At 33.0% G+C, this 15,020-nt stretch overlaps 1 protein-coding gene across 2 annotated transcripts in view; it reads left to right on the plus strand.

Annotated features, from left to right (window-relative positions):
- Positions 1–15,020, plus strand: part of Dsg1 (desmoglein 1) — a 36,983-nt gene that overhangs the window by 12,440 nt on the left and 9,523 nt on the right. For both annotated transcript variants that reach the window (XM_046428454.2, XM_046428453.2), the window contains 9 exons: positions 838–982; positions 2,757–2,923; positions 4,617–4,751; positions 5,034–5,219; positions 7,408–7,667; positions 9,347–9,486; positions 11,353–11,736; positions 14,223–14,356; positions 14,656–14,728. In XM_046428454.2, the coding sequence (XP_046284410.1) occupies positions 838–982; positions 2,757–2,923; positions 4,617–4,751; positions 5,034–5,219; positions 7,408–7,667; positions 9,347–9,486; positions 11,353–11,736; positions 14,223–14,356; positions 14,656–14,728 (1,624 nt within the window). The remainder of the gene's footprint in view (positions 1–837; positions 983–2,756; positions 2,924–4,616; positions 4,752–5,033; positions 5,220–7,407; positions 7,668–9,346; positions 9,487–11,352; positions 11,737–14,222; positions 14,357–14,655; positions 14,729–15,020) is intronic.

Below are 15,020 nucleotides of genomic sequence, written 5' to 3' on the forward strand. Positions count from 1 at the left end.
ACTTGCTGATCTCACTCATATGGCTTAGTCCTATGACTACTCTAATTCCATATCTGCCTTCAATTCCAAAACTGCATTCCTGCCTTTTCTTCCACAGTGTATCCCCACAAACTCCAAATCAGCCAACTAATGTATCAGTTTTTCTTGACACACAATCCCCATTTATACAAAATGTATCACATATATGAAATAGTAAATATCAGCATTATGCACATTGCAGATAATAATAATGCAAACACCCCCACAGTGGCTCCTAACTTTAGAATGCTACATTTCAAAACATGTCATTCAGGGAGACTTTAATCCATGTTCTTGGGCCATAGTCATTCATATATGGTTCAGAAAAAAACTATTTTCTTATTGCTGAAAAAAGGCCTACTATACATTTCTTCAAAGTTCCCATGTGACTCCTTTACCATGTGATCAACCCCACTCCCAATCGCTCCTGTTCCTAATTTTAAACACAGCATTCGCATCACTACTTTTCTTCCTTTCTAAGAATCTCTTTGTTTGGAACACTTGCCAATTCCCAGCTCCATCTGTTGAAACTCTCTTCCAAGATCTACCTCAATCATCACATTCTTCTACAAAGTCATAGTATTTTTGTTCTTCCTTTATATATCTTATCATATTGCCTTCTCTTAATTATTATTTTGTGTTCATGTTCACCTTCTCTGTTGATTATATAAGTGTGCCTATATCTAGTATAAAATGATGGTAATAATATGTCTTATCTTTTAATTTCCGACAGTACCTAGTATCAAGCCCCCCGAAAAAAGTCAGAACTTAATACGTATGTCTTTCACCATATAATTATTCTTCTTTTCTCTCTCCTAGATCTATTGCCGAGCTCTCAATTCAATGGGCCAAGATTTGGAGAGACCTCTTGAGCTTAGAGTCAGGGTTTTGGATATAAATGACAATCCTCCAGTGTTTTCCATGTCTACATTTGTAGGACAAATAGAAGAAAATTCTAATGCAAGTAAGTAGTCTACTTTATTAAAGTAAACAAGAACATATTGGCTTCCAGATCACTCTTTACTTCCAGGCAACTACAGACTAAACTGCATCAAGGTAAACATGGCGGATTTTAGAGACAGCCCATAGAAAAGCATTCTGAACAGAAAGGCTTTCCCTTCAACTACAGAAGTAGCTCCAGTCTATCATCTACAAGAAGCAGCTCCAAGGCAATGAGGAGGAGTTATTTATGTGACTCATACACTGGCTCTGTAGAAGATTCCTAACAAATTCCAAGAACATTTTCCAAAGTGGTGGCAGGGGCATAGGGATGAACATTTAGTCTCCCAACTTGGCTGTGTTGAAGGGCAGTCTCACCCCTCTGATCATCATGTTTCTTTTTAAGTTAGATATTTAAGTTAGAGCACTTACCTGAAGGACTTTGACAGTCTCAAGGAGCCATTGTCTCTTTGTGGATCATTGTTTAGGGCAGTGTTTAGCTGCCAAATACATAAGGTACCTAAGTATGTTAGCTGTTTATCATGCCATTAAAGGGTGGCCTAAACACATGAACAGATAAGGTTGTTCCTTTGAAGTCAAAACTTCAATTTACATAGGAACTTTTAATCTTCAAATAGTATAACTTCTTATAAATTCTATAAGTCCTCACATTCTACTTTTATTCATTTAAATACTATATCTATACTTTGAATTTTTAAAATTCAAATAAATTTAAAATGGAAATGGGAATCTATTTTTTCTTCTCCCTAGTATCATTCTTTGGAGGCAACTTTAACATCTGTACTAGGTACATGTTTTGTAATTATATAAACATAAATAAACATGCTTTTGGACATAAGTAGTAACCTTATACATACTAATCCATGCAATTTTATTTAGATATATTTTGAACATATTTCCATATCAGGCCATCTTTCCTGATTTCTTCACTTATTTCAATAGTTGCACTGATATCACATTATATACATATAATTAGTTAATTACCTACATTTTTTAAACTATGCTAAACATTTTTTAAACTATGCTAAAATGAAGAAAGGGAGAAAGAAAAGAAGGGAGAGAGATGGGAAGAAATGCCCTGCTTTACTTGTAGAAAAACTTTTTTGAAACAGTTTGGAAGGTAGAAAAGAATTCTAGATTATAAATGAATACTTGCAGCTTTTCATAGTCTATAGCACCTTTCATTAAAACCACTCATAAGGCCCGGTGCAGTGGCGCATATCTGTAATCTCAGCGGCTCAGGAGGCTGAGGCAAGAGGATCGAGAGCGAGTTCAAAGCCAGCCCCAAACAATAATAATATATATTTAATAAAAGTGAATATCCAATAGGAACTTCATTAGCTATTTAAATCTTGTCTGATCTCAACAAAAATATATTACCATCATCTCTATTTACAGCTGTGGAAACTTAGGACCAGATGATTTAGTTGCAAAGTGTGAAAGTCAGGAAAAAGTTGATTGGGTCTTAATATCATTTTGTTTCACCTAAACAAAACATCCTAAAGAAGAAGAAGTTGTACTAAAATAAGAAATGGAAATCCAGAATAATACACTTCCTTTGTTTGCTAGCTTCAGGAATCTCTGAGCTTCTAGTAAAATGCGATCTCTTATTAAGACAAGGGCAAAGAAAGGCGCTAAGGTATTGTTGTGTTGAAGCAGTAGAAAGGGAAGATACTAAGATTATATGGAACAACTAACACACTGTTGGGTAGGTAACATACTATACGGTAGCAAAAATGTAAATTGTCTCTTTGCAATCTATTTTCCTTCATTTCTAGATACACTGGTGATGAGACTCAATGCTACTGATGCAGATGAACCAAACAATTTGAACTCAAAAATAGCCTTCAAGATCATAAGACAGGAACCTTCTGATTCACCGATGTTTATCATCAACAGATACACTGGAGAAATTCGAACAATGAACAATTTTCTAGACAGAGAGGTAATTCTTTTTCCTCAAATGGGTGTTTAGTCAAAGGAACTGATTCTAAAAACAAGAATACTTAAGAGAGAGAGAAAGAAAACAATGTTTTGAAGTTATTAGTTATATAATCATCTCTCATAATGGTAACAAGAAAATACGTAAATTGAAAAAAGTATGGATTATTCAATGACATTTTATTCCAACATCTTTCATTTCATCAATTGATTAGGATTTGCCTTAATTTAAGAAAAATGTATTGTAAACGGACATAAAATTTGCGTAGAGATAAAAGCGCCATTAAAAAATAAAAGGTGTGCTCTTTAATGAAATAAGCATAAGAAACACTTGCTGTTGGTCCCATGTTGGTGAGTCACAGTGCATATGATCATGGTAGAGACTCCAAGAATATAATATTGAGACAAAGAAGCCAGCTTGTTTCTTTAACCTAGCACAATTTGAATTCTTTGGAAGCAGTACTCTAATCCCCCACCCCACCCCACCTTCCTCCCTCCATCTCTTTCTTTTTTCCTTCCATGTAACATCTACTGGCAGCCCACCTACTGGTTTACTTTCAGAACTGGATCACAGGGTCAAAATAACAGATAGGAATTAAATAACACCCAAACCAATCATTGATTTACAAATAATGACTCGTAATTGTTAACAGAGTAGAATCACCCTTGCATGACTTACATTGTATCATGTGGTGCAATGTTTTAATTTTAAAATACCTATTTTTTTATTTTTTAAGAAATACAGTCTTTAAATAGAATGTATCAAATCTGTATATGCATTAGGGATACAAATGAGGATGTTTTATCTTCTAATTGAAGCATAATTAAATTTAATTTTAATTATTATAGCTATTTCAAAATGACAATCTCCCTACTAATGACTCTTAAGTTTAGGATAAATTAGATTATTTTCAGATTTTTAAAAAATGCTATCAGTTTCTAGGTTACCAAAATCTCCTTTTTTACACATTTGAAAATGATCAGTAATAGAAATTGATTATTTAGCTCTTCAAACTTTCTGAAGCATCCCAGTGAGAATCCTTTAATATCAAAATAGCTATAATGGTAAAGAGCTTTAAGAAAGGAGTGTCAGACATTAAGAAGATATCATGAAGAGATATCAAGATGTCTTTAACAAGGAATGCCTTAAAGTTACACCCAAATTTTTCATTAAAAAAAAAAAAAAAAACTTTGTAGCTTTTACCAACTTTTAAAAATGTAAACACCATTGCATAGGACCAAGTATAGATACATCATCAGTAACTCCAGTGCCACAACTTTTCACCTCCCCAAAATACAAACTGTTTCTCTCCCTTTATTTTTCTCACCTATTCAAGGGCTGATGTATGGAATTTTTGTGTCTTAAATCTTTGGTAAACATTGGTCTGATCTTTCTCCTCTTGATCATTCTGGTCTGTTTCATCATTTATCAACTTTTTCCATCTCTGGACCTATTATGATTAAAAAGACACAAGATCTTTAAAAAAGTGTCACTTCTTTTAAATAATGCTGAGAATATAAGTGGCCACTTCCATATTGGCTCATGTGAGACTGGTGGATTTTTCAACAGTCTGTGTTATCCCTCTCTCTATCATAGACTTCTGTAAATGCTGAGTCAATCTTTTAGAAAAACTTTACGTAAGACAGAGTAAAGACTCTATGTCAAGTGTGATATTGTTTGTAATGTGTACTTTTAGCAATATGGCCAGTATTCTCTTGCTGTGAGAGGCTCAGACAGAGATGGTGGGGCAGACGGCATGTCAGCAGAGTGTGAATGCAATATTAAAATCCTGGATGTCAACGATAACATTCCATATATGGAGATGTCTTCCGTAAGTACTTGTTCTTTCAATTTTTAATCTAATAATTTAAAATCAGTATATTTTAAATTTTGCACAATTATATTTACAGATATATGTGTAATAACATAATTGAAATGTAGACACACTTTTTGTATTTGTTTATACAATAGGAAAAAATAGATTTAAACAATGAAAAATAAAATTATAACATAATTTTTAAATAATGAATAATATTAAAACATCAATACAAGCCTAGTACAGTTCTTCTCTCATAGTTTGTGTTTTTGCTTTCCCCCCCACTTCTTGTTTTAGTACTCTGTACGTATCGAAGAAAATGCTCTACATTCAGACCTGCTCCAGATTAGAGTAATTGATTTGGATGAAGAATACACAGCTAACTGGATGGCAGTAATTTTTTTTATCTCTGGAAATGAAGGAAATTGGTTTGAAATAGAAATGAATGAAAGAACCAATGTAGGAATTCTAAAGGTTGTCAAGGTATAGTGCAATTATCCTATTTATTTTGTTTTCTTGATCTTTTTCAAAATATTGTTTAAAATGACAATAACATTTTACACACTTGAGTTAGTGAAAGAATAAGAATTACTGTGCTTTAAAATTATAAATGATTTAAATTTTTTTAATATGAAATTTTTCTGCTTACAATATTTCAGAAAAACAGGCATTGAACTTTAACTTGAAGTTATGTTTAGCAATACAGTACTCCCAAAAGATAATATGAATTGAAAGCATTTTTAAAGGAAAATCTTATTTTACACTTTCAACAAAGTATGATTAATATTTAATATTAATCTTTTCAGAATGTTTAAATGCAGATTTAACGGGCTCAAAAAATGTGCCCATGCTCAACCTTCTAAGTCAATTATTGTATGCCAAGAATATTCACCATGTAAATTAAAATTTGTTTATTCCTCTCATGCATTTTTATAAAATTAAAATTAAATTATTGGGATTACAAAATTGTCATAATCCCATCTTTCTGTGGCTGCTGACCAAGGCTGTTAGAAACATAAATATTTGGTCCAGTGTTCTCTTATTTCCCCACCCCTCATATTAATGATCTACCACATTCACCTGCAGTAAAATTTTCTCTGAAATACAAGAAAAAATAGATATTTGACTTGTAAGGAGCTGATAGTGAAGGTTTCACCTTGTGCTATAAGAGTAATAAGATTTAATATCTGAAATATGCACTAGCTTTGCTTTATCTCTCACAGCATCCTTGCAAATTAGATTATATTAGACCCATATTGCAGGTAAAGAGATTAAGGCTCAGGTAGACTATGTAACTTCCTCAAGTTCTCATAGTTGGTAAGTGGTACAGCCAATATTCAAACCTAGGTTTTTCTAGCTATGAAATTCATATTCTTAGCCAAGCGCAGTGCCATACACCTGTAACCCAGGGCTCAGGAGGCTGAGACAGAAGGATCACAAGTTCAAAGCCACCTCAGTAACTTAGTGAGGTCCTAAGCAACTTAGCAAGACCCTGTCTCAAAAAATAAAAAGGGCTGGGGATATGGCACAGTGGTTAAGTGCCCCTGGATTCAAGCTCCAGTACCAAAAATAAAAAATAAAAAGAAATTCACATTCTTTCCATAATACTATGAGCAATTCAATATTATGGAAATTGGATCCTCATCTATTGTACCATAAACTAATATGTTACTTTAAAAATTTATTCATCATATTTTTTCATATCTCTATCCAGAATATAGTATAATAATTGTTTTCTCAAACATAATATCATATATACTAAATATTTTGTCATAATTATGTTGAGATAATTATGTATGTCATGTGCACATACATATATGCTATTATAGCTACTCTTTAAATTGCTATTAAGACCAAAATTCAAAATTTTAGCTAAACAGGAGAGATCAGTGTGTGAATCTCTGTTTTTATCTAAATTACTCTCATGCAAAAATTCTGAAAAATATCTTTTTATTTGGTACATAGGGACATAATGATATAGTTGTTTTGTAGATTTTATGAGCTGTGGATTTTGACAGCACTTTTCATAATGAAATTCACTACTTGATTATTTTACAATACAAAATTAATTTTTTTAGAATATGTTGGAGAAAAATAGGAATTTTATCATATAATAAATATGAATATTATAGTCCAGTACCCAACATAATCAAAAAGTCACATTTGCAGAAGTAAAATTTCTTCTAAATAATTCTTTATGGTTGAAACTTGTGTAATGATCAAATCTCCAATATAGTTGACCCATACTTTGTTATGAATAAAAACGTAAAATGATGAAAGCTGACATAAATTATCTTTGCACTATAAGATACATGATTTTGAGCATCTGTATTATTTTAAGTTTTTAATTTATTGAATGGGTAGAGTTCATGCCATACATTGGCAATTTTTTCAACAATGGATGTAGGACAACTAGACTTCTTCTTACTATGTTTGCATGTATTTTTTACATTGAATTAAAGACAAAGAAAGTAAGAATAGATTTGGTTTTGCATGCATTTGTATTTAATGATGGAAAGAAATCACTTTTATTATTCTCAAAGGACTTCTCTTTCTTCTGACATTTTTAATAAAAAGGGCATTTTTTTATTATAATAAAACAATTTTACTCTGTATTTCCAGCCCTGAAATGTTTTCTTATGGTAAAACTATTTCACTCTGTATTTTCTAGCCCTTAGATTATGAAGAAATGAAGAATCTGCAACTTAGCATTGGAGTTAGAAATAAAGCTGAATTTCATCATTCAATTATGTCTCAATATAAACTCACAGCAACTGCAATCTCTGTGGTTGTGTTAAATGTAGTGGAAGGCTCAGTGTTCCGCCCTGGTTCAAAGACATTTGCAGTAACAAGTAATATGGGAGCAAATCATAAAGTAGGAGAGTTCATAGCTACTGACCTGGACACAGGTTCAGCTTCAACAACTGTTAGGTAAGAATGACATTTTCCAATTAATTTTTACCAAATATTGAACATAAGTACATATGTTATTTTTAATTTTTTTAAGTATCTGAATTAAAATATTTTCATTATTTTAAAACCGTCATTCAATTACAAAAAGTACTAACTGCTGATTTGTTACTTGGGATATTTAAGAAAATATAAAAATTTGTGCAAAATGTACTATGTGAAACTGTGAAGATAAGTGGCAATAATATATCTGAAAAGTTCTTATATGCCTGTGTTTATATATCTCATTAATCAATTAGCTAATTACCATAGGCGTTGGTTTTCCACAGTACCCCAATCTCACCTTAGATCCTGGGAAGATTTTATGAAACTGATTTTCACATTACAAAATTTCTCAGCTTGAAATAAATTAGATTTAGTTAGCCCATTTTGACTATTTTCTTCACTTTTACCAGCATTAAATGCTAGTCAATAACTTTGATACAAAACATTAGTTATATTAAGGAAAAATGTGCTATATTATAAAGACTTTAAGAACTCTCTATGACAAAAAGTGCTAACTACTGAATCGTCGCTTAAAGTATTTGATATAAGAAAATATAAAGTTTAAGCCAGGTGTGGTAGTACATGCCTGTAATCCCAGCAACTCAGGAGACTGACACAGGAGGATAGCAAGTGCAATTTGAGACCCTGTCTCAAAATTTAAAAAATCAAAAGAACTGGGGTATGTGTCTCAGTGGTAAAGCACCCCTGGGTTTAATCTCCAGTACCAAAAAAAAGTAAATAAATAAATAAATAAGGAAAGAAAAAATGAAAAGAAAGTATAAAGTTTAAGAACTCTGTATGTATAACTCTTCTACTTAATCACACACACACACACACACAAAAAAAAAAAAAAAACTGTGCATGTATTTGCACATGTGACTATGATCAGGAAGAGTGGAGAAAAGACCTTATCAAGGTGTATTAAGAGTTCTTTCCTGTGTTCTCCTCACACATGTGAGCACTTGTGTCCTCGACCTCATCACTCTGGACCACCATTGCTGATCACCTTTCTCATACCCCTCAGGAGTAAATCCACTGACAGATGCATCCTCCCCTCTTCTGAAGGTTCTGTCCTTAAAGCTTAGCACAATGCCTGAGACAGGGAGTTATATAACCGGTGTTTGTTTCACAAGTATGTCAATGGGGAGAACACTGAGGTCAAAGATGAGAGAGAAGGAGAATAAGATGGATGCACAGGCAAGGACGAAGTTTGGAATTCAAAAGCCGTCTCGCAAAGTCATCGTGAATTTAGTGGGGAGGACTGGAAATTGAGAGGGAGTGCAGGCCACGCTGAGGAAGGCTAAGGAACTTTTTTTTTTTTTTTGATAAGAGAATAGTATAGACTTAGAGCAGCCCAGGATCTAGGTCTTCCCGAATAGTCTTGCTGTCACCCAAGGGAGATGATACTGAAGCATATAAGCATAAAAAGACATTCATCAGAAATGCTTACTTAGTTGTTTTTTTTTTTTCCTTAAATTAAATTTTGGCCTCCATTTGAATGGCCCCATATAGCTGGTACTGTGAAAAAAAATCTCAGCTCATTGCAATCTATACCTAGGACTTATTACTACTGACTACAGAAATACATTTTTTGATTAAACAGTCTTTTGTTAAGATAGTTGACATTGATTTACATTATTTTCTTTCAAATACAGATATGTAATGGGAAATAATCCAGCTGACCTGCTAGTTGTTGACTCAAAAACAGGCATCATCACTTTAAGAAACAGAGTTACCAAGGATCAATATGACAGACTTGGAGGAAAATACCAAGGAACAATTCTATCTATAGATGGTAAGAAATCAATTTTAAATTATTTTTCTTCTAGAGAAAGCTATATGCGAACATACTCAGACATTAAAATTTTCATTTGTATATTTTTAAAAATATTTTTTACTTGTAGATGGACACAATACTTTATTTATTTATTTATTTATTTATTTATTTATTTATTTATTTATTTATTTATTATTGGTGCTAAGGATCAAACCCAATGCCTCACAGGTGAGAGGCAAGTGCTCTACCACTGAGCTACAGCCCCAGGCCCCATTAACATATTTTTAAAAAACACTTTTCAAACAAAAGTTATTATGTAGGGTGTTACAGACTCAAATCTTTAATGCTGTGAGGCAGTATGATACAGTGCCTAAAAGCATGAGACCTGAGGTGAGATGCATTGGTATCCTGTACCATCTCTTACTAGCCCTAGAATCTTAGAGAAGTTATTCAGCCCATCCATACCTCAATCTTCTATGAAATGGGACAATAACAATTTTGAATTAGAATGATGTGATGATAATTATCAAAAATAATAGCAGAAGCAACAACAATACTATGAGCACAATACTATGAGCACAGTTGAGTGAAAGTGCATGGACATTAACATCAGATTGATCAAATCTCTCTTTGACACCCTTTCAGACATTTGCTTCCATTTTGTTCAGAAAGCACATATTGAGTTCTAACTCAAGGTCAACCATTGTGCCAAGGTCTGGGATTATATCCATGAAAAGTTAAACAGCTGAGCTCACATTTATACAATAGCACTAACAAAATTACCTGCATTTCTTTTATTAATGTCATGTATCATTTGCCTTTTTGTTGTCTAGTGAAGAAGACACTGGACTTATAGTCAGAAGTTCTAACTTTGACATAATTAAATCTTGGGAAAATTTCAAGAACTTCTAAACTTCAGTTTTTCCTTCTGCCAGATTTGGGCAGTAACCTCTTTAAATCATATAATTTTGAGGACTAAATGGCACGATTAAATGAAAAACATTTAGCTGATGGCTAACAGATAGGTGTTAATTTAATGTTTATTATATCTAACATACAGTATAAATCAGAGCAGTGTTCATGTCGTTTACGTTCTTGTCCACATTCCCCAAATTACAGGGCATAATGAGGCTGAATAAATATCTTCAAGCAACAATGGGAGAAAAACTTAACTCAAATTATTCCTATATTTTTACCCAATAGTTCTACTTCCAATAATTGTAGCAGAAGTTCTAAATGTTAAAGGTTGAATACACAGGGATGCTAGGTACAGCACTAACTTTAATAATTAAGTATTGAAGGCAAAGTCAATAGGCAATGAAGCAGGTCAATCATGGTCCACTTGATATGAAATTATATAACCTTTGGAAACTATATTGGTGAAAAGTGTATTAAGACATGAAAGAATGCTTATAGTTTAAAGTAAAAAATATAAACTGGAATGAGCTATATGATCTTATCAATGTAACATAAATAATAAGCAATGTTCAGACATCATAATTAAAGACAAAATATCATCAGAACAAATCAACATGGGGGGGCCTTTGGAACTACTACTATGGGTTTTTATTTTATTTTACTTCTTTCTCTAATTCTATACTTTTCAAATTTTATGTAGTACCCAACTATTTATTATTTAAAGCAATAATCCCCCCAAAAAGGAATAATCCAATAATAGGATTAAGAGTAATAGTAATAAGGTTAATTATAATAATATAAAAATATTTGTATATAAAAACTGAGTCACAGACAAGGGATGACTTACTAAATTTATGCAAATAAAGACATTGAAAGAGGTATTGGCACAAAAAATAGTTCTATCTTATCCAAACATTATTGCACTCAATGTACAAAATATTTCTTCTGTTTTGAACATCACTATAGATTCTCTTCAAAGAACTTGCACTGGCACAGTCATTATTGACCTTCAAGGTTCTGGCTGGACAACTAGTAATGAAGATGGTGGTACCAGCGGTGGAAGTAGCAGTGGTGGTGATGGTGGTACCAGCACCAGCAGCGATACAGGTTCCAATACTGAAACCAGTACCGGTACTGATAACAACCAAGGAAGAGAAGACACCAGTACCAACACAAATGAGAATGGTTCCACTGATTCTGGTACTCCCAACACCCAAGGAAATGACAATGGACAATCGACTGAGTATTTGCCTAATGAGAATACAGGTGGTCGAGGAATTCCCTCAGATAATGTACATTTTGGTCCTGCGGGTATTGGACTACTCATCATGGGATTCTTAGTCCTGGGATGTAAGTACTTCCACAATTCTATTTATATGTGCCCCCCCCCCCTTTAAAAAATGGTGGGAGGTGGGAAAAGTTTTCTAATTCTTTGGTGAAATATATTTTACAAATTATGATTTTGTGCAATCACCAAGAAATGTCTATGCTTGGTACTGAGTTTACAAAATGAAAAAAAAAATCAAAAAACTTCTTGGCCCCTTATAGTGCAGTAGAAGGCAAAGATTTGTTTGTTGTCAATCTCAATGTGCTGGGAAAATGCCACAACAAGCAAGTTCAAATGGATCTATTTGGGTGAAGACAATCAGAAATAATTTATTGAAGCAATCAGAAAAGGCTACATTAAAATAAGTAAACTCTGAGTTGAGTTTTAACAAATGAGTACGAGTTAGCTTTAGGGACAAGAGAAAAGGAACATGATACAAAGAGGGGGGAAATTCCATGCGTAAAAACCCCAAAGAATGAGAAAACCAGGTACTGAAATAAAGGACTCCCGTGTGGAAGAAATAAAGGGTGTTCCTGAAGCATGGTCAGGGTTGAAACTAGAAAGAGAGGCAGGAGCAATATCTTGAAAGGATTTCATGCAATGCCGAGGCTGCATAGTTGAATAAAATGGAGACTCAAATAGAGCTAGGGCTGAATTCTGGTTCCTTGTCTGAATCTTTCAAAGGTTGCCAAATCTTTCCAAACCTTGCCTTTTTCATGTGCAAAATAATGATACTTACTTCACAACATTGCTGTGATAGCAGAAAAGAATAACCACACAAGGCACTCAGCACATCCTGTGGTCCTAGAGCTCTAGTCAAGAATCTAGTCACAAGGTTCAATCCAGTGGATTCTCCAGTGGCTTTTAGCACTGCCTTGGATGATGGTAGAATGTAGGGGAGAGATGGGCCATGTGCTAAAGTGTCTGAGAATGAAGGGGAACTTCTGAAATAAATAAGTTGAAAATTGTGAAGTATGATTAAGTTAATGCAAACATTGCCCATTTCAAGTATGGAATCATAAAAATCTTCACATCAGAAGATACTTCACATATTTAATTAAAACACACACAAAATGTGAATTCTGAGCACTTACATGTGAAATACGTTTTCTACCTTCCTTTGCCTTTACACATGAACAGTCATAAATATACATTTTTTTTTACCAAACTTATTTGTAAACCAAGTTTACTCTGACTTTAAATAACAGTGCCCTTTGAACATTGTAATCAACACTGATTTGTCTAAACCACAGAGAGTTTGGACATGCTAATAACACAGCTTAAAAGTGAGTCTCTATCTAAAATATACTCCAAAAAATGAAATTTCTATAGTAAGTAATAAGAGTTCATTTTTATTGGCTCATAATGTATTGAAGTAGTGAGCAGGAGAAGTTCTCTGAAAGAGGGAACAAGTTTTTAAAAAGGATGAAATGTCATCAAAATGAATCAAGGCAAGAAAAATGTAAAAATGCTAACAAATTTGCAGAACATAATGTAAAATATATATGAGAAAAGATCAGTCTCTAAATTTTGGGCATAATGACTACCCATCAATATTATACTTTAAAGTGTATTACTTTATAAATGTAACTTGATTACCCAAGTGTGATTATCACAACTGTGTAAATAAATAAATAAGTTTGTTTTTATATTGCTGATTAACTTTCAGTAGTTAATAAAGGCTTTTAAATTAGAAATGGGCCTTTGAGTCAATACCTCTAGATTTAAAGTTTTCTCCCATCCTACCATATTTTTAAAACAGCAAAGCACACAGGATTTTTTTTCCCCTTCTTTTCTTCTTAGTTTACTCTCTACTTTTTTTCTCTTATTTCGGTTCTATCTTTCTTCTTTGCTAACTTGCTTCCTTATTTTATCCTTCCTTCTTTCCTCAATTTTTTTTACTTACACATCCTTTCTTTCATCTACCCATTTATTCAAAAATATTTAAAAATATTTTATTATATGAAAAGATGATAAATAGATGAAAGAGAAAACTCCAATTGATTAACAGGAAATCACACTGTTAAACAGTATGATAATCTCTCTTTGTGTAAAAGTAATTCAAAGAAAAGATATCTGTGTAGGGGGAAATAATAGCCTAATGGGAAAAATCTCTGGGTGCAAAAGTAAGATTTTGTTATTGAAATACAGAAAGGCAGGTATATCTAAAAATAGAAAAATAACTAAAGGCATGAAAGAGAAAACAGAAGAACCAAGCATATTGCCTGGTACCTCCAGCTGACTTTCTTCTCTCCCATACTGTGACAGGGAAAATGGTCATCTGTTTTAATCATGCAATACTATTTACAATTTTAATATTGATTGTAGTCTGTTGAAGCTCACATTTACTTTGATACCTGATCATTAGTTTGTTTTCTGAAGTTTCCATAATAATTTAAAAATCAACAGAAGTTTTATTAGAAATTCAAGTTTAATTATAAAAAAGCAGATTGTTTTCTTTTAATAAGGCCCACTACTAACCCCAGTATTCCTCTCTTTCCACTGTCAGTGGTCCCGTTTTTGTTGATCTGTTGTGAATGTGGAGGAGCCCCTGGTGGTGGAGCTGGCTTTGAACCTGTTCCTGAATGTTCTGATGGAGCAATTCACTCATGGGCAGTAGAAGGACCACAGCCTGAACCTCGGGTAAGTGCTAATCTGTAAGAAAGGGACTCAACTGAGTCTTCATACATGAGCCAAGATGGTACAATTACTCAGTCTATGTAATACTTTGTTCTGGAATAGCTGATGGGGAAAGGAAGGGGAATTGAAAGTACATCAAAATTAGATGGAAGTAACCACAGAGAAGCTTTTCAATATGAGGATCATGTTTTAAATGAATTTCAGAAGTTTCCTAAGAAGTATTTTTTTAGGAAATCTGCAACAATTTGAGAATAAAACAAATGTATGATAAGAATGAGAAAATGTTGCTTCCTGTCTTTTAGGATATGACCACAGTCTGTGTGCCAACAATACCACCTACTAATGCAAATATGATAGAATGCATTGACAACTCAGGTAAGAAAAAAGAATTGAACAGCTCAAATAACTAAAAAGGAACTCTGTTCTCTCTGGTTGTATATGTTACTATATTTTAATGACCTTATTTGTCTTTAAAAGTGTTTACATGATTCCTTTTTAAATGACTAATGTGTAAATTATATGGTAAAGGTAAACCTGCTATAATTATTATTCTTATGTGATATATTTTTGAAATTTTCCTCAATCATACATAGGCGACTGATGATTTTCCTCCTCAATGCATAGGAGATGACAAAATTAGGACATCTATAAATGGAAGTACTGAATC

The sequence above is a fragment of the Marmota monax genome, unplaced genomic scaffold (genome assembly GCF_021218885.2).
Source record: "Marmota monax isolate L192 unplaced genomic scaffold, Marmota_monax_Labrador192_F-V1.1 WCK01_AAM20220418_F8-fsc00031, whole genome shotgun sequence".
NCBI lineage: Eukaryota > Metazoa > Chordata > Mammalia > Rodentia > Sciuridae > Marmota > Marmota monax.